We start from the raw sequence: 23,114 nt of genomic DNA on the forward strand, positions 1-23,114 counted from the left end.
CTTAGCAGAACTCAAATGTAAAAAAGAGTGTCTCAGCCAGAGGCAAGGCATGAAGTGATACCACTGATCTTTATGCCTCACTTTTATAACTGTCAGATCTCATGCGATGACAAAATAGGAAGCTTGTAGGAAAAAGGTGAGCCCCGTTGAAATATGCGATGGCATCCGCAAAAGGACCTGCTCAGAACATCTACACGCATTGCTTCGTCTGAAACACTGAGGCTCTGAGTCTATTCTGTTTCTCACGTTTAAAATCTGTCACATTCAGTGGAGTTATACTAGCATAAAATTGATGAGAGGGAGTGGAGATTCAAGCCCCATCATATCTTTTATCTTACAAGATGCATTCCGAAGAATAGAGGTAATTGCTAATTATTCACATGGCTGCATAGCTGACTAGTGTGTGAGTTTGCTATCATTCCCTCTTCTTGTCTCATAGCATTTCTGGGACTGCTTCCCTTGGAGGTATTGATTACTTCTGCTCTGAATAGCTGGAGAAAATGAACACAAGAAAAATCAGACTGTAAATGGAAAAATGTATTTGGGCTTTGAATATGTTTTCCTTCTGCAAGCTAAATCGTTTACACATAGGTTCCAAAACCCATTGAGTGTATTTATCCTGCCTGTCAGCATGTATATGTTAATATTTCATCTTTCCTATTATCCTGATGTTGATAACTATGGGATGTTAGATTAGACTGTTAGATGTGTTAACTATTTAGATCCTTGCAACTACCATCCTAAGCCTTTTCTCTGAATACACATTTTCATGAGAGTATAAACATCCCAATGAGGGGGGTTTATAATAAGATATTATGCTGGCAATAAATGACATAACTGTGGATTTGCATATTTTTAGATTAATTTAGTGCTGTGATTGACAGTCCTGGGGACTGAAGCCCTCTCTTTATCCACAAAACAGGTGCAGTGGCAGGGTGCCTTCTTGGGCTGATCCATTGACATGTTGCAACTCTGATCCTGAAAGCCATACCTCGTGGAGTGAGAAAGTAATTCTGACCCTATGACAAACCTTTTACTGAAGTGTCGTGATATTATGGAAAATGTTGAGGGGTCTGAAGCCTGTAGAGATGGTTGGCCAAAAATATTCCCTCTAGGGAATCTCCTGATCCCCAGAGTTCACCAACTCTTTTCATACCAAAGGCCCACTGTGATCTGCTGTTGTCCTGCATTATCTGTCCACTCAAGAAGCAGATCACCTGCCTGCATTCATGTGTAGTGCAAATGCACAACTACAAAGTTATAAGTATTCAGGCTGGAGTAGAGCCTAGTGGGTATTTGAGGACACCTTCAGTTTATCCTGATGGGTTTCATTTTAAGAGATGGTACAGAAAATTAATGGGCACAGGTCTGATGGTAACTATCTGGCAACTTCCACTGCTAACAATGGTAGCTGTACATAAGGGCTACTTGTATTGTGTTATATGAGGACTAACAGGTGTCACTTCTAATAGTGACTGTCGATCCTCAAAGATGATATAGGTTCCACTCATGGTTATAAAAACCATTTTGGGCTTGGAACCAGGATGGAGGTCTTGTAAGTCCCAGCAAGATTCATAGCCCAGTGCTAGATACCATGAGGTCTGTGGTATTTCCACTTCAAAGTGAAGCCAAGAACACAGAGAGACAGGAAAACTGTCGAATCCAGCCTGCTCCCTCCTCAAAAATTAACTCAATTTTTTCAAACCTCAGAAAGTTTGGGGTTTGGTTTGATTTGTGTGTGAAGGTTCTGGACTTTTGTTATTAATGATTATTAAACATTTATAGTATGGCAGTTCCCATAATATAACTCTGCCTTGTGACAGCGGGGGAAGATATGGAGAATGGCTAACAGCAGTGAGGTTCAGAGCCGCAAGAGAAACCCATGTGCGGACTCCCTCCATTAGAGTCAGGCATCTGTGTGTCATCTGATCGCAACTGGCTCATCACCAGCCATGGTATCCTGTGTAGTGGAGAGGAATCTCTCATTCCTTAATATGGTACAGGGAGCGGCGATTTCATGGTGATTAGGCATTTTGAAAGCCCCAGACTTCCAGGAGCTGCACCTGGAAGTTCTCTTGACAGAGAGGAGGGTTGTCAAATGTCTCGCAGTGCTCTGTTCTCCCATAGTAGAGATCGGCATCAATGTACAGAGCTTGGCCTCCGCCACCACCTGCAAAAGAAGGTCAGAAACTTTTGGGAACCTGCTGTCACCAGGTTAATGGGTGAATGGAGAGACTGGCCTGTCTGATAAGAACCCTAACCATGCCACTTATCAGAGATGATGCGTAACTTTTGATGGGGGGGGTGGCACAATTTAAAGGTTCCGGGGGGGCATGTGAACACCCCATGCGTCACTTCTGGGCTGAGGAGCAGCAGCAGAACCAGGAGCACCAGGGCAGCGGCGAGCAAGGGCTTTGGGGAGGATCACATGGCAGCTGGGCTCTGCGGGCAGGGGCCTGCTCCATGGGGCCAGCTGATGCTGGGCTTCTTTGGGGGAAAGGCAAAAGCACATCAGGGGTACAACTTGGAGCCGTGCCAGGGGCACCTGGCTGTGCAGAGGTGGCCTGGCTCAGGGACCAGGGCAGAGAGAACTGCCGGGCAGCCAGCCAGCACCCCGCGGCTCCCACAGCGTGGAGAGCCAGAGGCCCAAGCGGTCCAAGCAGCTCCCACCAGCTTCTGATCCGCTGGCTCCTGGCAGGAGGCAGGCAATGGTTTTCAAACTGTGGGGCACTCTTTGCCGCCCCAAGGGATGGTTTAGCATGTACCTTCCCGCTGTGCTCTCTGGAGCAAAGTGGTGCAGCTCCATCCTATCCCTCTGAGGGCTGTGTGTAAATTACACAGTCTGTCTCACAGTGCTTTGGGGCAGGGGCAGCGGATTCTCTTGGGAGTGTATGAGGGTGTGTAATGGTAGCATAGTTACCAATAACGATTCCTTCCCGAGTCCCAGACATGAACATGGAGGCTGTTTTTGAAGGCAGGAGGAAGTGTCTGATTGCCAGGTATGGGGAGAGGCGACCTTTAGCCCTCTGCAACACGGGCACAGTCAGATGGTTTGAACTGGCTAAGTGGCCATCGGGAGGAGGTGTGCTGAGGACAGGGGAGGCGGGAGAAGGAAGGCGCTGGCATGGGGAGCGTGGCACTGCTTTGGTCAGCTCTGGTTTCTTGATGAACACCCACTCGTATCTCTCCATTTCAGGGCGTACCTTTAAAACAAAAGCAACACATGGGTGGCATAGCCTTCCAAATCCTGCTACGGCTGACGTTCTGTGGGGTGGTTTGGTTGGCTGTTCATGTGGATATTAGAGGTAGGTCCATCAGTGGTGGCTGGTCATTAGGGCTTACTAGTGCTAAACTCCACCAATGTCTAACACGGCTGTTACTCTGAAAAATGTCACTACAGTGTCGGATGGTTGGGTTACCACTGGGGAGATCTCCTGGTTGGGCTGGAAGGCCTCCAGCTCCATGCGGGAAGTGGGGCAGTTAACAATTCATGAATACTATATGGTTTTGTCTGATTGTTGTATGGGGGCTTACTGTCTGAATATGAGGTTAATTCAAGCCAAGGCTGACTGCATATAGGCAGGAAAGTGTACTATGACTTCAGATAGCCACCCATTTGCCAACACTGAAGGGATAATGCAAAAGCCATTCCCATTGATAGTCTTCCTCCAATCCCCTGCTGAGCTCACCAGACCAGTTTGTCAAGGGGACAGGAGTCCGAGTCTTGGAAATTAAGATAAAGGGCTTCTGGCTGGATTAAAAGACTCTCTCTAGGGACGGGAGGCAGTTGCTGCTGAAAAGATGTTCTCACACACACAGGCCCCCAGTGGAGGGTTTGAAGAAGCCATGGTGGTGTTTGTTCTCTGGGGTCCCCTGCAAAGCTTCGTTCTGGGACTGGGAGGAAAATGGGGGCAGTGAGGGTGCTGGGAGAGGCCCAGGGAAGCAGTGGGTGACTCCCTCCAGAGCTGGTCCTGTCCCCCACCTTCCCCTGCCTGTGCTCAGCTCCTGCTCCCAGCTGGGGGCTCTGCTGTCTGGACAGTCCTGTTACTCAGCTCTGGCTCTGCCTTAGGCTCCCAGCAGCTGGCTCCCCTGCCTGTTCCCAGGCTGCAGTGTCCCTGCGCAGACCCACATCTGAGTCTCCTCCCCGATCCCCTCTGCCCGGCCAGGGGAGGGAAAAGGGCCAGAGCCGCCAGCAAGGGCCTTCTGCTTGGCTCACTGGGCATCAGCTGTTCCTTCCCGTTCCCTACTGGGGCGCCACTGTAAAGAGAGTCCTGCTACCTGGCTCCGGCTGGCTCTGGGCTCCTGGCAGCTCCGGCCCTTGCACTCCCTGGCTGTCAGATAGCCCCTTTCACTCCCAGCTACAGGGCATCCTCCAGGGTGGGGGTTCAGAGGCAGATCAGCGTGGGACCATGGTGTAAATGCAGGTGCTGGAGCCATGCTGAGCCTTGGGTGGAGCTACAGCTGGGTAGTGGGGCCATCCTTAAAGCAGAGCCCCCAGTGGGAGCAGGAGGGAGTAGCGGACACCTGGCAGGCCAAATGAAAAGCCCTCACAGGCTGGTCTGAGCTTTAGGGTCCCCCACTGCTTCGGAGTCCTCTGTGGTTGCATGGTTTGCAGTGGCCTAGCACCGCCACTGTGAAGAAGCTAGACTGTCCTCAGTTCCCATCGCAGAGGGCTGGGCTCCAGGAAGATAGACATGCCTGCAGATCTTTTGTTCTCTGACAGTCCCTTTTTGCTCTTTATGTTTTATTCCTACTGTTAAGATTAAACCGACCTGTGCTTAAGAAGGCTGCTCTGGTGTAAGCAGGCTATCTGGTAACTATATACCCCACTAAGCACAGCTCCCAAAGGGAAGAACTGCAGGCACTGAACCCAGGTAGACTGCTGGGGAAACCTGATAGTCCAGGGCTAGTCTGAGACTGTGAGAATTCTGCCGCAGGAGAGGTAAAGGCACGAGGGCTGACACCTGTGGGGATGCAAAGAGGGGTCAGAGGTGCTGCTAACCCTGTAACCATGACACAGTACTACTGAGGGTCTCCTGGTTTGGCGAGAGCCTGCTGCAGCTCCAACAGGCTACACTGCACCTTACACTGCAAGGTTTATTGCACCCAGAAGCATGGACTAGAGGGATGGAATGGAGAAGATACTGAGCAAGATGGCTCTGACCTGACAGAGGGATTTCTATGTTCCCCTGCATTCTCTTCTATCAGGACTGAGGAGCATGGTGAATTGTCTCTAGTATCTGCCTGCTGTGCTATCTGAATTCTGCAAGGGGTAACAAAAACCGCAACTAACCCTTAAAATATACAAACCATAAACAAGATACAGCAGGAAACAGAATCAGACTTACGCTGAAAACAAAGCATTCCCCTGTTCCAAAGAAGCTGGACCTTCCCCCACTCTTTTTCCTTTCATTCCAGTCAGAAGAGAGGAACGCACCGCACACCTTGAAGGGGAGAGTAAGAAGAACAGTTTGGAGTTCACAACTCAGTCCAGCAGGAAAAGCAATACGAAGAGTGAATCCTGAAAACAACAGGCTGGCGAGCAGGGGTGAGGGCGGGGTGGCAAAAGTAGATTTACACACACATTCCTTTGAGTACCTTGTTGTGGGCCCCATGTGGGAATTTCGAGAGCAGCAGATCAGAGCTGAGGTCCCCTGTGTGGCTGTGAGGGCAGCATTTTCCCCAAAAGTGCAGTTCTACACAGAAAGGAAACTAAGGCTGTGTCTACACTGCACGCCTTACAATGGCACAGCTGTACCACGGCTGTTGTAAGGTGTGCCGGGTGGCTGCTCTTTATCGCCGGGAGAGCTCTCTCCCGGCAAGAAAATAAAACCACCCCTAACAAGGGGCAGTAACTTCGTTGATGGGAGTGCAGCTCCCACCGACAAAGTGCTGTCCACACCGGTGCTTTTCGTTACTAAAACTTTTGTCGTTCGGGAGAGGTGGGGAGGGGCATTCACACCCATGAGCGACAAAAGTTTTAGCGACGAAAGTGCCAGTGTAGACAGAGCCTAAGTAAAAATGGTCCCTTCTCACTCACCTGATCTGCCCCATATGTGCATCCAGGGCCACTACTTTAGTTTTAGTGACTAATATAAATTTTAAATCTTATTAGCCCTGCAGGGCCAGCCCAGCTATAGGAGAGGGGAATGGAATCTCTTCCTCCTTGTACATCTTCAGTGGGGTGGGTTACAAAGTTCCAATCAGTACTGTTGGTGCAAACCCACAGAAGGCAATGGGACAGCCCAGTTATTCCAGTATAACTATCCTGATTCCCGAATAAGTATGAACACAAGAACAGCCATACTGGGTCAGACCAAGGCCCAGCTAGCCCAGCATCCTGTCTTCCAACAGTGGCCAATTGCAGGTGCCCCAGAGGGAATAAACTGAACAGGTAACCATAAAGTGATTCATTCCCTGTCGCCCATTCCAAGCCTCTGTTTACCAAAGCTGGTGCAGCATATGGCTGCCCTCCTATGCATTTCTCCCCAGACCAGTCAGAAACTGGGACACACTCACAGCACTCTTCAATGTTTGGGAAATACTTACTTCCCCCTGCATCGTTTTTATGAGCAGCACTGTTGGTTCGTAACCTTCACAGCATGAGTAAAACCTGCAGGTGACAACAAAGAAAGTGGATTGGTTTGAGTTTGAAACTGATGAGAGAGAGACCTGGTTTGGCAGCTTACCCTAGAGTTATTGGGTAGAGAGCCCAGTGGGTTGGCACATTCCTCGTTACTGGCCTTTGCAAAGTGGGATATAAATATATTAATACACCCAGCACATGGCTGTGGTCTAACTTTTCTTCCTAAGTCCTTCTTTGCCTGACTCCTTCAGGTATTGGAACATGATTGTGACAGGGTCACTCCTGGCCTCGCAAAAAACACTGCTGAGTCCCAGATCAGGTGCAAAAGACAAAAGGATTTTACCTGGCCGTCGCTCCCTTCAGGCAGGGCCCCACCTGCAGCTGTCTTACCCAGCAACAACAGACTAGTCACTGGTAGCAAACCCAAGACAACAGCATTGCAACAGGCCTACCTGCCCGTCGGGGAGGCAGCAGTCTCTAGTCAATTCCTGGCTCCCAGCTCAGCTTCTCTCATAGGGTACAGTTGCATTTGAGCTGGGAAGTGACGCCCTGGGTAGGTACGTGGGCGACTAGCCCAAGCTGCCACCCATACTGCTGTGGACACGCTGCTATTCTTAGGTGTGGGCACATCTGTGGGACCTGGGAATCACACTCATAGAGGGAGAGCTGGAGGTCTGCTCTCCCACCCAGAGAGCCCCCCAATGGGCTCTCCTCTTTTAGCCCCTCCCTTGCCACTGTAGTGGGACAGCGCTTCTTGACTACACAGCAGCTTGTTAACCCTTTCCAGGCCAGCGTGGGGTTTGTACACTGCATCGCAACGTGCTTTCCCATTGGTGGGCAATTCGCGGAATCACTGCTGTTGGCAGTACATGCAATTGTTCAGACAGGCTGATATTTATTAACTGCTTAATGAAACGGACAAGCAAGGCAGAGGCTGAGGCAACGTCCCGTGCAGAGATTCAGGGACAGGCTGAATGACACCATTGCTGGTCCTGCACATTGCAGGCCTCAGACAAGCCAATCCAATCCCCACGGCCTGTGTTGTCCCCTCCCTATTACTGCTTATTTTTATCTCCGTTTTACCACATTTCCTTCCAAACTGTCTCTTGACTTTTCTTTTCTCATGCTGCTCTCATCTTTTTCCTTGTTTTGGCTAGTTTATCCATGATCCATGTGTGCCTTTTTTAATCATTGCAAAGCACCTTGGCTCCTGAATATAATTAAATAAAGACCCACGTGGGGGGCGGAGGGCGGCTGTCTTCTGGCCTTCAGATCTGAGTCTGTGAAATTCCCTGTGGTTCCAAGTTTAAAGGGAAGAACAGACCCAGTTGTGGTGGGAGCTGGTTGAGACCCACCTCGTGTCTTTGAGAAAGAGCAGTCAAAATGCAGCTATTTCCTGGACAGCAGCTGCTCAGAAGGGGTGTGACACTAGAGATGGCATCACCAGGGGCAGACAGTCCCACCTGTATCACTGAGGCTCAGGTTGGGAGAGAGGAGACACAAATGGCCAGATCCACAAAGATATTTAGGCACCTAATTCCCCATGATTTCAGTGGGAGTTAGGCGCCTAAATACTTTCAAGGATCTGGGCCAGAGAACTCACAAGTACAGGTTAACCCGGTTACCGTAGCCATGAAACGGATGTCCCCAGGTCCACCACAGTGGAGTGGAGGGTGAGCGAGTGAGAGAGCTACAGCAGAATGGAGACGGTTAGCAAAGGCTGTGGCATCTCCTGGGTCACTTCATTCTGCCGTACTGCCACATCATAGAGAGAAGATGCCTCATTCCTGAGCCAGTAATGCCATCTGTATCTCTGCATGGTGATATAATTCAGGTGATTACATCTCCTGCTGTAGGACATCAGCTGGGCCCGAGAAGGGTTCAGGGGGAATTTCCCCCTCCTGCACTATCGACTAGGTGTGTCATAGGGTTTTTCACCTTCTCAAATATCAGCTGTTGGCCATTGATGGAGGCAGGGTCTTGGATGAGATAGACCTGAGGTGATACAGGAAGTTATCTGTCCCCAGATGTCTAACTGCAGAGATTCCTGATCATTGGCACAGGATTAAACTGATCCCTGGGATTTTCCCGTTAGGGCAGATTGGCAGGACCATGGGGTTGGGGGAGTTCACCTTCTTCTAGAGCACTGAGCCAGAGTCCCTTGTTAGCTCCTTGCCACAGGGGTGTTAGGTATCAGCGGCCCTCTGCCATTCTGCATTTGTTGCTCCATCACGCATTTGGGCAGGTTCTACAGCAGTCAGGGCTCTCTAGAGAGCCGCCATCTCCGTCACATTCACAGGGGCTCACAGAGATGGGGCTACAGACCCTGCAGGGGAGTGGAACAGTCCCTTGTCATTCCACTGTCTGGCCCCTTGATGTGGCAGCAAATTGGATGTGATGTGTCCAGCCTCTCCCCAAAGTGCTCTGGGTCCCAGCAGTTTGCTCGCTTTCCCAGCAGCATCAATTATGGTGGCTGTCAGCCCGCAGTTTCCTTGCCATTTGGTTTCCCTTCCCCAGTAACTGGATTTCCCTTCTGAGCCATGTCTGATGCCCTCTCCTCTCCCTCCCCTCCCCCCCGCCCCCTGGCTGCCTGTCCTGCTTACACTGTAGGAAAATAGGAGAGTTTTTTCCTGCCTTCCTTTGCACTGGGGTGGTCAGCAAAAGGGAGCTCGGTCTGTATGTAGAATTGCACCTTCCACCTCAAAGCATTTTACACCCATTCATTGTCACCCCCATTTCTCAGCTGGGGAAACAGCCACAGACCGGTTAAGGTCACAAATGGAATCGCATCAGCGCCAGAAACAGTCCTGACTTTAGAAGCCCTCACCACAGCATGTACCTGGAGGAGCAAGGGTTCCGGTTCAGGAGAGGAGAATAAGAGAGTCTCTTTGCCAGCTGGACTGGGAGGAGAGAGAGAGAGAAGTAGAGCAGCCAGAGGATGAGGGGAGAGAGCAGCAAGGAAGGAGGGGGCTCCAGAATACTTATGTGAGCCTCTAGATCAGGAGCCATTTTTGTGCACTGCAAGATAAGGTAGCAAGGACCCCTGATCCTGGAATTGTTAGGCCCAACACACATGATGGAACGTTAGTAGGGTGACCAGATGTCCCAATTTTATAGGGACAGTCCTGATTTTGGGGACTTTTTCTTATATAGGCATCTATTACCCCTCACCCCATCCCGATTTTTCACACTTGCTGGTCTGGTCACTCTACACATTAGATCTGTAAGAGCTACTGATGACCAGGGCTGCATTGATGGATACAGACATTGAATTGATGTGTTCTCGCTCCTTCTGTACAGCGTGATTTCAGATGAGTTGCCCCTCCCCCTTTCTCCAAGGCCAGGGCCCCATTATAAGATGGTCCTTCCTTGCATTTTTCCCATCACTTCCTCTCTGTGGATCGCAGCTTGTGTAATTCCCTGTCTGGGTTTTACAGGGGTTTCCATTGCTATCCTGGAGGTGGTGGTGGTATATTGTGGGGGATCAGGTGCCCTAGTTTTACACTACTAGCATTTACAACCCAAGGGCTTTACTCATCCTCGACAGAACCCATGTGATTTATCTTGTAGGGAAGCACTTGGCCCAGGATCTCTTTGGTTAGGGGTTCAGAGAACCTGTTTCAAATACAGAAAGCCACAGCTACCTGTAAAAGATTGAGGAGAACAATAGCTGCTCTCTTGTTACGTTAAACAGCCTGCCAGTGCAAACTCATAAAAGGGGAGTGGCAGAAGCAGTTCATCATTTAGCTCCAGCAACTTGTGTGTTGGTGTAGTAACTGAGGAAGTCGCCATATGATGGATATGCTAAAGCCATAAGTTTTGCTCAGCGAAGCGGATAATTGTTCAGCTCAATCCAGACATAAAATCTCGCCACACTACCTAACCTTGATTCCCAGGCTTAGAATGAAAAGACCGAACTGGGTGGTGTGGTTGCAGGGCAAGCTTTGTTTTAACCTGGATGTTTTTCTTAAATGTTATGAGCCTGAGATTCTGCAGTCCTTGTGCCCCTGGAGCCAGATTCTGCCCTGTGGTTTCTGAGCGGCTCCGGTCTGGAGGCTTTAGGCCCCCTTGGGACTTCTGGGATTCCAGCCCAGCCCCCCGTGTAAGTCAGAGCGGCTGCACTGCAGCACAGATTCTCCATAACAGGAGAGGACCTGCAGGTCTGGACCCTCAGGCCTGCTGGTTCCTGCCATGTCCATGCTGCTGCTCAACAGCTCTGGCAAAGCGGGGAATGGCAGCATGTGAGCCCTACTGGTTCAAGCAGCACTGGGTGTTCTGCCCACACAGGTCCTGACTGATGGAGCCAAATGCGTTCCCTGATTGGCCCAGGTGCACTATTTAAGACCTAGGGAAAACACCTGGAGGCCGTCTGTCTGTGGTGGATCTGTGGCTTGCTGCTGAAAACAGATTCTGTTATGTACTCCTGATACCTTGCCTGGTTCCTGCCCCTGCCTCTGCCCCTGTCGCTGTCCCTGATACCTGGCCTCACTCCTACTTCCCTGCTGCCCTCCTGACGCCTCGCCCTGCCTTGATTCCACTAATGCTACTTCATCTGACTCGCTCAACTCTGACCTGATCCCAGAGCATGATGGATTGCTGCTTCTGGCCTTGACCCTCTAGACTGGCCTTGGACCATGTTATCAAGTCCTCTCCAACCCAAGCTCTGGCCTTGACCTGCGCCCCCATAGCTGGGGTCCTGACACTGCATATACTTCCCTTCCATGCCCCCAGCATGCCCTCTGTGCTGGGATTAGTGAGGGTGGGTGGCAGAGGACCAATTATGTTAGCCCTGCACTGCCCCTGCATCCACTGAAGTCTTCCCCAGCCCTTTGCGTGTTATTTGCAGCCTGGGGACAGGCACCGGAGTCGGAGCCAGAACCAACCCATTGCCATCAATCAAGGGCTCATTTAGGAGCACAGTATCAGCTCCGTGTCTGTATGCTGATGCAGAGAGCCTCCCCTCCCTTTGGAGTTGGCTGCCTGATCTAAACACGAGAGGAGCAGCGAGCGCGATGTAGAACATGTTAATTCCATTTAAGCAGGGTTTTGGTGTAGAGCATAAAAATAGCACCTGCTGGAAAGGGAGGGGTATAAAATCAAGGCCTGACTCTGATTTTACAGCCATTCTTCTGGGGTGTAACCCCATTTGACTCAGTTAATCCTGGTTTACCCCACTGTAATAGAGATCAGAATAAAAGGCTGGACCCTGCTGAGATCAGTGGCCAAACTCTCCAATGCCAGAAGGCCACAGTCTGCTTTTTGTCTAAACTGTGAAACCTGCATAAATAAATAATTTCACAAGCACGCCTCGCTACATGCAGTTAAGAAGAAGCATGACCTTTTTGTAGCAAACACTTAGGGGAAAGGAAAGAGAAGTACAAAGGAGCAATATGTGCCTTAAGATACTGGAGGAACCTTGTCAAGGTTGCTAAGTATACAATATATTCTACTTTAGCTGTCCTGTGTTGAGAAGTAAGTGTGGCCTGACTGTCTAAGATGAGACAAGGGTTGCTAATGAAAGTGGCATCTCAGTTTTAGCTGAAGCAAATGCTCCAACGTCAGTGTTTGCACATCTCATGTCATTATTCTTTGGTTTCTTTTATCCAAAGAAGTCTTTAAATGCCCTTTTATCCCACCATGTTCCCACCCCCCAAAAAAACAACAAAAAACAAAACCCAAGTCCAGAAGCCCAGCACTTGTGAGCCCTGGCTAGAATCGCAAACGTGGTGCGCGTAGCCCAGGCACTCAGGACTTGGGTTCGATGGGGTCCTCAATCAGGGAGCCACACCATCTGCTGCAAAACTGGCTCTGAATGCTGTGATCTGGGAAGCAGCGGAAGGTATCCTGAGATGCCTACCCATACTGCGGTGTGCTGCAATTGACGCTGTGTAGATGCATGGGGTGGGTGTTTCAAAAGCATTCTGCACTGTCTTAACTCCAAGTCAAGGGAAGTACTGACATCAGCAGAGTTAGGTCAGCACTGAATGCTTTGGAAAATCTCACCCATGGCTTCAAATGCAATAGGGGGTGCACCGGTGCAGGCCCTAATGCAATGTGACCTCACACACTCAGTAGTTACATTGGTTTAGCTAAGTCAGTGTCAGCACTCCTGAGGCAACTCTTGTGTCTACATAAGCCCCAGAGTGGAGTAGAGGGGGAATCATACATAGGGTTAGACGGGACCATAAGGGTCAGCTAGTCTGAGATTATTCCAGGGAAGATGATTATTTTCGGAAGGGGGCAGTAACTGAAGATCTTTGGAGGAAGAGGGATTGGAAGATGCGGGGGGGGGGGGTGGAAAATCATGAGAAAGAAAGGAAGAAAGACTGGGCTAAATTAAGTCAACTTTGTTTGCAAGCACTCAGCAATGGCAGGATCAGTTTAAGTCCCGGTGCCTGTCTAGCACGTGTACTGCAGCTGCTGCTAACTAGCTGGTCCCTTTGGCTATCTCCGTTTGGGCTTGGCTGCCCCAGTGTTTTACTTTCTCCTCTGCCCCAGAGAAGGCGCCTCTGAGAACCAGGAACACGTAGGAGCTGCCTTTGATTATGAAGCACTGTGGGGGCAGGAGCTGTGCCATGTCTGTGAACTGACATTCCAGTGCTGCTCCCTGCCATGCGCTGAAGGCTGCCGCCTTCGCATCCTGTGCTGCAGGCTCCCTCTCTGGTTCTTAGGATACGCTGCATCTGCCCAGACCAAGGGGCGGGAAAGCAAGTTCTGAGCCTGGCAGACAAATGTGAGCAGGAGCAAGAGGGGATGATCAATGCCTGGGCACCGGCTGTCCCTGGAGTGAGAGGAGGGGTTGGAAATCCTCATTCACAAGCCCATTACAGTTGGCTCCACTGCATGTTGGATTGGGGCTGGGGAGCCCATTTAGCGCTCAACTATTTGCTAATTTTCAAACTGGAGAGGTGACGGTGAAGTTCACCAATTGCCATTTGCTCTGTGCTGCTTCCATAAGTTGGATCAGAGCGCAGGAGCAATGTCTGACTGCCTGTCTGTCTGTCCAGGCATTTACACCCTGCTCGTCACTGTGGTCACTGCGTGTCGGTCCTCTAACACTGCCAGCTAGGGAGGGCTCAGCAGAAGCCACAGCCACATGAAGCAAACAGCAGTTTAGTGTATGAGACTGTACTTCCTCTGCAGGAAGGATGGAGGGGGCAGAACAGAGACCGGGGATTGGTGTGCCCAGTACATGCTTGCTCAGGGAAGGAGGAGCAAGATAGGCTTTTTCCTAAAGTTCATACTTAACAAGCTCCAAGGGCAAAGGGAGCTTTTATTCCTTATACATGGACTCACAGCTCTAGACACAACCCCTGTTAACATGCCTCAACCTTGACCTAGAGGGACCATCTCTAGAGAGAGAGAACTGAGTTCAGTCTTCATGGCCCATTCAGTCCTTGGCCTCTCCCCAGCAAGGATGAGAGTGATGGTGGTTTTGTGCTGTGGACACCTGTCCCCAGTGGATTGGACTGAGACCCAGCAAACTCATTGCACCTCAGGTAAAACAGCCATCAAATGGAATATGTGTGTTTAAGATTTAGAAAGGAGTGACTCTACAGAAACCTTTGTCAAGCTATCTATGCCATGGGCCTCAGGGAAGTTCATCCAACAGACCATCTGTCTTAGGAACCTGCTCAGATATTATTTCCTTTCCTTGGCTAAACACGTTGGGCCAGATCCTCCACTGATGTAAATCAGGGTAGTGCCATTGACGGTGACTGGGCTATGCCTATTTACATCACCTGAGGATCTGGTCCATTATCTCTAATTTTGCAGTTGTCCCTGTACCTTTGCAGGCTGTATCCGTTTTCTGAGGTGGAGAATAACAGGACAGGTGGGAATAAGGAGAATCGCTCGGGAATCCAGGACCACACGATGCGCATCTCCTGAGCAGTTACGATGGCGGAGCTGAAATTCAGCATGTCTATTGCCAGGTGGAACAGCTGCCTGTGGGAGGGAGGAAAGATTTCAGCGGCGCACAGCTACCTTCACTTTCAGTAGTTCAAGACTGGGGTGTGTCTAAAAAATGGCGAACACACGCACTTATTACGTAATAACCTAGTCCCCAGTGCTTCAGCTTTTCTTGTGTCTTTTAGATTGGAAGCTCCCTGTTGTTAATAAATTAATATTGCAATAGCTGCTGGGACCCCAATCTTGAGCCTCGTTGTGCTAGGTGCTACACAGGGGCAGGGGCCATCTCTTCCTCTTTGTTTGTCCACCACCTCGCACAACGGGGTCCTGATCCTGACTGGAGCCCTTGCGTGCTGTTGCAATCTTCATGATTAACAGTAATCAGCCAAAATGCTCATTAATGTAGTAGCACATGATTGTGCATGGGGACTGAGGGCAGCATTGGCAGACCTCTGTGGGGTCCCAAGCCAGGCAGAAGGGATGGCTAGGATGACCAGATGTCCCAATTTTATAGGGACAGTCCTGATATTTTGGGCTTTGTCTTATATCGGCGCCTATTACCCCCTGCCCCTGTCCTGATTTTTCTCACTTGCTATCTGGTCAGCCTCGGGATGGCACTGGCAGGTTGGGTATAAGATGCATCAGCTGGTCTATGTGGGTCAGCAGCTGGAATAGCAGAGTGCTGCAGGTCAGGCTGAGAAGCCCTGGCAGAGCTGTGTGTGTTTGTCATAGCACAGTACTAGGCACCAATGTCCTTAGCCCTTCACTGATATTAGTACAGTGCACTCTGGTTAAATAGGAGACCCTTTCACAGGAAATGTGCTTAATTGGGGACATCTCCCAGGCATGGGCATAGCTTGGGGAGGTGGGGAACAGAGGGGGCATTGCCCCCCCAAAACTGCAAGCCTTGGGCGGGTGTGGAATTCCCCGCCCCCCACCTACTTGTGGCCCTGTTGGCCTGACTGAAGCTGCTCCCCCAAAAATGGAAGTCAAACTACACCTATGCTCCCAGGAAACTTATTTAAGTGCTATGATACTTAATAATCATGACTGCTGCTTGATTGCAATGGTGGTTCTGTTTAACAGGGACACCATCCATTGATTTTGTGGTGCTTAGTTACTTTGTGAATCTCGGATTCATTGTGGTGCTCTGTGTTTGTTTCCCTAAGAATCATTCTCAGTCTCTCCATAGCTGGGAAACATCACAGGGTGTGTGACTTGCTTCACAACTGCCTGTTCCTGTCTGCTCCTTCCATGCCAACCACACCCACTGGGCTGCCCCTTGCAGCTGTCCCAGTCATAGAGTCATAGAATATCAGAGTTGGAAGGGACCTCAGGAGGTCATCTAGTCCAACCCCCTGCTCAAAGCAGGACCAATCCCCAATTGTTGGTCCAGATCCCTAAATGGCCCCCTCAAGGATTGAACTCACAACCCTGGGTTTAGCAGGCCAATGCTCAAGCTTAGTTCCTTTCCCAGTGCAGATGGCACTTCTTTCTGACTCCGTGCTCCAACTCTCCATCATGGAGGGCTCTGCAAGTCTCCAAACACCAGCATTACTGTTAAAAATGTGGTTTCTGCTCATCAGATATTCTAGTTAACAAGGCCAGCCAATGTGTGTGTGTGTGTAGGCAGGGCCCAATTCAGCAATTTCTCCTTTATTTAATTTCTTTCCCTTATCAAAAAAGAAGGGAACCAGTGAGTAGTGCTGTTTTCTGAATGCCACTCATCCCTCATGCAGTTAGTTACTCCAGTGACAATTTGTCTCTGAGGCAGCTGCAGAGATTGCATTGGAGAGAGGAATTAATTTGGCCCAACTTGTATAATTTCTGTTCATTCCCATTCTCTGTCAAGCATCTGTAAGGCCATCTCTCCCCAGGTGGAGTTTATAGTAGCAGTGGGGAACATCACCTGGCTACGCTGGTGAATTAATCAGTCCTACCTGCGCTGCACCACAGTTATGCCTTTCTCAGCCAGCGCTTTCCTGTTGGCCATCTGAAGAAGCCAGATTTCCTTGCGGGAGAACAGCCGAATACCAAAGGCTCTCTCCAGGAGCTTGTCAGCCGTCATGTGCTCCCTAATGTTCTGCACGAAAGCCTTCAGATCTCCCTTGACATTGGTCACTTCCAGTTCTCCGGAGGTCACCGAGAGCCTGTGTTGCCTCAGCAAGGCCAGAGCGATCCGGTAGAGGACTTTCTGTCCCTCCAGCAGGTACACATCAAGTATGCGGATAGCATAATCAAATGGAAGGTCACCAAATATCCACTCCAACCATTCAGAATAGACCTCAAAGACATTCTCAGAGGTGCTGGCTATTAATCTGTGGGCTGCTGGGCAGTGCTTGTTGGCCAGATCCCCAAAAGTCATACAGGAGGCCTGGTGAGCCAGGAAGGACTGGTCTATGTAGCTGGTATGGGAGTCATTACAAGCGAGGAGGCGAGAGACATTCCCAAAGCACTGAGCTTCATCTTCGCTGTAGTGCAGCAGCAAAGCCACCACAGCAGGGAGGATTGGGCTGTAGGTGATGTCGGGGAAGAGGTTGCCAAGGCAGATGAGTATTTTCTTTACGGCGGTTACACCTTCCATAGTCAGGCAGTAAGTGGGCATCCTGCACCCTCCAAGGAATTCAGGCAAGGGGTGGGAACTCACACTCTGCTTTCCAAACAGCCTGCTTGTGACATCCCTGTAAACCAGCGCGTCGGGGGTCACAAGCCGGCACGGGATGTGCTGGATGATCTGCTGGTAAGCCCGAGCTCTTAGCACATGGTTGGTAGCCCAATGGCCTTCTCTTGCCAGCTTTTTAAGCTCTTTGCTGGTTTGGGTGAGACTCTGACTGTGAGCGCTTGGCTGCTGATCCAACTCGGGCATCTTATCCCAATCCACAAACTCTCCACAACCCACGCAAGAGGATGCATCAATGTCCCAAGTCTCAGCCTCAGAGATGATCAGCACTGGGACTTGAGGAGAATCAGCTGGCCCTATAGAGCAAAGACAAGGCAGGTGAGGTAATATCTGTTATTAGACCAACTTCTGTTGGTGAAAGAGACAAGCTTTCACGCTTACACAGAGCTCTTCCATAGAATAGACACTTTATTCAACACGATTCACCACCATCTGCCAGAGTGCTTAATTCTGTCTGACAGCTGCAGCTAAGGCCTGAGTTAACCTATTTGTGTTTAAATAGCAAGAACATGTCTCTGCCCAAAACAGGAAGTTCTTGTATTGTCTTTGGAGAACTAGAGCAGTTCTCATCATCTTCACCTTTTCACAGGTGCTCGTTTACTGAACCTTCTGAACCAATATAATTGATTCATATCCCACTGAAATAACGGCCCCCCCTGAATAAACCTGATATAGAGAGAACCTGTACCTGGTGCTGGGGGTATCTGGTGCCTTTTTAGCAGCATGCCAGGTGTCTTCTACCTAGATGTGCCTGGCACCTTTAGCAGCATGGCAGGTACATTAAAAACTTAATTTAAAAAAAGTTAATATTTTAATTCTCAAACTCTGACTTTGAGGCAATTAATAATTTGTGCCACTCAGGGGTAAATCAAACTTGGTGCGTATACGGGATGGACTGGCTGGGCCATCGAACAGAACAATATGCTACAAGTTCAGATCACAGTGGATATACCTCATGCCTGTTGCAGATTCTGTACCACTCAGAGACACTAACAGCTTCCTCTCCAGTCCCCTCTCCCACCTCGCCTCTTCATGTGTCTGGTGAATGGCTGTATTTTTATCTGGTGGGGAATACTAAAGAATTGTGCCCTGTTGGGCAAAAATGCAGTACCAGACAGTTCAGGATGCTGTGAGCTTTCAAGCAGACTGGACCAGTCCATCCCCTGCTTATGTTACCAGAGATGGATTGAATTAAGGCTGTGCAGCTTCTGGATCCAAATCGCAATGCTGCTGACGTAAAGCCAGGCAAAAGCAGAGGAGTGCAAACAATAGGCTGTACAGCTTGCTCAAACCAGACAGGTGACCCGTTCAGAGTTAGGGGCCTGGCTGCTGGTCCCCAAAGAGAGTCTATTGTTGGATAATGCTTGAGTAAGTGTGGAGGAAATGTTAGTCCTCCTCCTTCTCGCCCGACACTCTCCTTCCTGCCTTCTTAGCCAGGGAAGATCCTGAACGCAGCAGGACTTGCTCAGTTCCACAGAGCAGTGGAGAAGGGCATTCTGGGAGTGAGCATATAGCTTTGCTCGGGAGATGGGGTGGCAGAGAGGACCCTACCTATCCACCATCTATTCCCCCTAGGGCAGTGGGAGCAGGGCATTGCAACCAGAGCCACTGCAATCCTGAGACCATCGTGGCAGCTGCTGAAATCACTGTGGTGTCGCTCATGGTTTGGGAGAGGATTCTTGGCTTCCCTTCCCAGCTCGGGGTTCTGTGTAATCAGGCTCTGAGCTGGGGGCGGAATTCGCCACCAAAGGTGCATGCTTTGGTCTGTGAACCCCATCGGATCTCTGGAAAGAGCCTGCTCTGGAGCAGCAGCAGCATTGAACTGCCATCAAATACAATACACAGTGGGTGCCTCCTCCCAGGGACCTTTTAAGCAGCCAAGAGGCAGGTTACTGGACCACATTGATTCCACGACAATGGCAGCTCAACCACATGCTCTACAGTTTTCATTCAGCTTGTTATTCTTTATTGTTGACTGAGTGTTGTCACTGAGCCTGGCACCATGCAGGGTCATGTACGCGCCCCCACCAGCATCAATGGAGCAGAGTGAAACCCACCAAAAACCTGCTAGGGGGCCAAACTATATGGCCTGCTTCCTCTCCCCCTAAATCCCGCAGAAGCCCATGAAAAGTGTCCTGCCTTGTAGGAACCCTGACACCTGACTACGAATCCCTGAATTATTGGCACCTAGAAGTCACTGTGTCCTACTCTGAGGCTGGAAACTCCTGCCAATCTGCGCTCTGCTTCCAGGCACTTCAGGAGAGAACATGTGGGGACAGGGGGTGCTGGAAAAGGAGTCCTTCTCTGCCCCTATTCAGGTGTGTCGTTATTTGGTTCACTGTTTACTGCTTATACACAGCATTTTGTAAACATGGTGTCCGTGAGTCTTTTTTCTTTTACACCGGAGCCAGCCTGAACTTCAATTTGAACAGATCACCAAGATCTTGGGGAAAACTCCTCATGTTAGAAAGGAAGCCCCTCGTTTCCTCCCTCCCTGCTACAGGTCTCAAATCCACATGAGTCTGGCTTTGCACTGGATCTGTGCATTAGCCAAAAGAGGGGAAAAGCCACCTGTAGGCAGGGAACTCTCTCTGGATCACTCATCTGAGGAGATCCCCATGTGTTCTTTATTTCAACAAATTTATACAGTGTCTATCTGTTTATCCTAACCCTGAGACTGGCCAAAAATGAGCACGTCAGAGAAGAACCTTGTGAAACATTTCCCCTAGAGCTGTAAAGAGAGCTCAACTATGATGGGATGCTAATGCACTCCAGGTGGATGAGTTTCGCTAGAAATTTATTAATTGCAAGGATAGTTGATTAGCAGAACACATTAATTCTCTACTTACAATGGCTGGGCCCAGCCGTGGCAGGGACGAGTCTTTGGTATGGAATATACTGCATTCACCAAGTGTGTTCTGGATGTGCTGCTTTCAGACTGTGTATGTGTACAGCAAGTGTACAAGACTACAGACTCCCACTCCAGTCCAAATTGTACCTGCTGTAGGTTTGACTGCTGTACTGATCAATCTCCCATATAAACAGCCACTCGGACTGAATAGGGTGTGTGTGGGTGAAAGAAAGACAGTGGGTTCATAGGTTCAGTGTGGGAGAAACACCTATTCTGAAGCAGAGACTTTAAAAATGGAAAAGTCTGATTTTAAAAACTCGCTCCAGAGGAAATTCTGCCCCGGCCAATCCACCCAAAGAATTAGCTGGCTTTCTGCCCTTGTGAGTAGTCAGCAATTTCCTTATTAATCTTACACATGTAGCTTGTGAATAATATACCAGGCCAACGGCAGCATTTGCATTTCATAATGCACAAAAATGGTGACACTTGGTACAAATACATGCATGCAGGGGGAACAGCTGTCCCCAAATATCAAGTCTTCCAGTGCATTCTGGGCTGGGGGTGGGTTTTTCCATAGGGATTATATGCATGACTGCTTTGCTCTTATATTGCAGTGTATAGCAAATTTAGGTATAATTCTACTCAAAAGCAGGCACTGGTTGTTTGTGTGGATGCTAGATTTTCTAATGTTTACCTTTCAAGACATCTACAGTAGCACAAGCCAATATGTAACCAGCATACGTAGAGTAATGGCTCCCAGTGAAAATGGGACCCAATCTATGATATAATCTGAGTTCGCTGTCCTTCCAACAGAGACAGTATAACTGAAGGCTGGCGGTAATTTTAGGAGCAGGATATATTCAACTCACAAGGTTTATTTTGATTCAATATATCTATATTCAAGAACAAACTAATGCTGGGAAGCTCCAGAGGGAGTTTCATGAGACCAGACCCTTCTGGATCACCAGTACTTCCCAGTGCTCAGCTAGCCACAGGAAAATAGATGAACATTTCAGCCCTAGTCACTGGCCAGAAACCCTGATGTGCAGTGACAAGAGGAAATGGAAATGTTGGGACCACTAACCAGGCTTCAGTGGGTATAGCATGGGCAGCTGTAGTGCAAGCGTCCCTGTCCTATTGCACCCAGTCGTTCCCAGCAGTATGCCCCATCCCAGACCTGGGGCAAAGGAGAGTTCAGTCTCCATGGTCTACTCTGTGGGGACAGTAAGAGCAGATTGTGATAGGCTGTTGTGTTGATTTTGATTAGACAGAGGTCCACCAACTCATTTCACACACGTCACTGAGCAACTGTCAGATGATAGCCAGATTTCTGTCTGTCAGTATAGATCCAAGCCAGAGACCTAGAGGTGCAGAGCCCCGTCTCCCATTTACAGTCCCTTGAGCCATCCACTCCCTTGGTTCTCATTTGGGTCAGACTAGTTCACCCATACCTGTTATAAAATATCTCTGCTTGATTTTAGCCTGTTAGCAATGAAGCACGTCCTTCAAAGCACCAGCGTGTCTCTATAAAGCCAGCATCGCAGTGAAACATAGCAGAAACATGGCAGAGCACTAGAGGGGGGTTAGCCGGGCCCAACAGACCTCGCACATAATGCAGCACTCGCATGGTTAAAAGAGATCAAATGCATCCTTTTTGTACCAGTTCTCTACCAGCTGCTGTACTTGTCTGTCTAGAAGGACGTGGCTCCCTCTCAGGAGTGGCCTTACCTTGTGTGGCTTCCATATCACCTCCCCCTGAGCTCACCAGGGCCAAGTAGGACCTGCTCCTCTCTCCCAGCTGATCCAAAAGGAAATCTTCTGCAGCACCCCTTGGGGAGCCAGACAGGCCCAGCCCAACCTGTAACATCTCTCTGGGATTATGTGTGAAATTATAACTCACCTAGCAAGCAGCTTCCGCTGGGCTTGGTCCCACGCTGAATTTATTGCACCTGAGTCCTCGTAGGGTTAGCGACCCCCACCCGCCCCGAACACTTATTTGATGTAAACAATACAAGGGGTGGAGCTGTTAAAAAGTTCCACCAGCCCCTTCCTAGCCCAGACCTCGTGTCTAGTGACAGGATGGGATGTAAATAAGCAACAGGGAGAGATAATGATCGAAACAGCAGCAGGATCATTAAACCCAATCATTTTCCCCCAAGGGTAAACTTTATTTTCTTGTTCTTCAATTTATTCCTTACTTCAGTGTCACCAGAAAACTAGAGCCGTGTGCAAAACAGAGAGGCGGGGGTGGGGATTGCTCAATGTGTGTCCTCTAGTGACTATCTGTCCTTGACCTGATGAAACATAAACACAAAAAAATAATTTCCAGCCACTTCCTGCTGGACTGTTTGGTTCTTGTTGAAGACCGAAATAGAATCATGTGTACAGCAAATGTCACGTGGCTCACCGGCAGGTTGCAAGGATGCAAAGAGGAAAAACAAAATTATAGTCACTTACAGATGTGCCGCTTTGTTGAGCTGAGGGAGGAGCTTTTGATCAATAGGACCCATGCTGAAATGCAATTCTGGCTTGAATAACATGAAAGCAACGCTTTGTCAGTAAGTGCACCGGGGCCATTGAGGCCTTGCCTAGACAAGGACATTAGGTGTTATTTAAAATCATGTCAGCTAACCTCATTTGAAACACCACATGGGACATAGTGTAAATGCAGCTGAACACCTTTAAGCCGTATTAGCTGGGTGGGGTTTACCTTGGATTCAGTTTTGCCCTAGCTGGGGCAAGGCCTCGGAGAAGAACTGCCACAGCATTTTCCTCAGGGCCAAATGCTCTGTTGCCCTGCACCTTATAAAGTCATTTACACCTGTGTAAGATGCTACCATTCTCATTGCACCCTTGTGGAGCACCCACTTTGTACTGGTGTGAACGAGCACACATGGTGCAGGGCAGTGGAGAATTGATCCTTTATCTTCATGTCAAGAGAATACTCTCACCGCTCCAGGGAACACCAGTATCAGTAAAAGGGGTTCACCCACTTCTGCTGTCGGGCTCTGTTCCTGCACATTGGCTTGGCCTTGGGCTAAGGATTCTGGTACCAGGGTAATATCTGATATCTCCTCTGCTCTCCT

General features: G+C 49.5%; 1 protein-coding gene across 2 annotated transcripts; it reads right to left on the reverse strand.

Annotated features, from left to right (window-relative positions):
• Nucleotides 1-519: 519 nt before the first annotated feature.
• On the reverse strand, nt 520-22,013 carry LOC125621096 (TBC1 domain family member 24-like). 2 transcript variants are annotated; one of them, XM_075119361.1, is made up of 7 exons: nt 21,929-22,013; nt 16,438-17,473; nt 14,375-14,533; nt 6,550-6,613; nt 5,349-5,444; nt 2,921-3,203; nt 520-2,170 (listed from the first exon to the last, which is right to left on the reverse strand). In XM_075119361.1, the coding sequence occupies exons 2-7, from the start codon at nt 17,361-17,363 to the stop codon at nt 2,025-2,027; spliced, it is 1,674 nt and encodes a 557-aa protein (XP_074975462.1). In that variant the 5' UTR covers nt 17,364-17,473; nt 21,929-22,013; the 3' UTR covers nt 520-2,024. The 2 variants fall into 2 exon arrangements, with proteins under 2 accessions (XP_074975462.1, XP_048673527.1); XM_048817570.2 differs by having other exon boundaries at nt 21,757-21,931.
• Between the last annotated feature and the right edge of the window lie 1,101 nt (nt 22,014-23,114).

The sequence above is a fragment of the Caretta caretta genome, chromosome 14, assembly GCF_965140235.1.
Source record: "Caretta caretta isolate rCarCar2 chromosome 14, rCarCar1.hap1, whole genome shotgun sequence".
Classification (NCBI taxonomy): Eukaryota; Metazoa; Chordata; order Testudines; family Cheloniidae; genus Caretta; species Caretta caretta.

Coding starts and splice junctions, on each gene's coding strand:
- LOC125621096 (XM_048817570.2), bottom strand. CDS start 21,895: ATGTTACAGGTTGGGCTGGGCCTGTCTGGCTCCCCAAGGGGTGCTGCA. Junction 17,474..21,756: donor TGATATGGAAGCCACACAAG/GTAAGGCCACTC, acceptor TTTGCTCTATAG/GGCCAGCTGATTCTCCTCAA. Junction 3,204..5,348: donor GGGAATGCTTTGTTTTCAGC/GTAAGTCTGATT, acceptor TTTGTTTTAAAG/GTACGCCCTGAAATGGAGAG.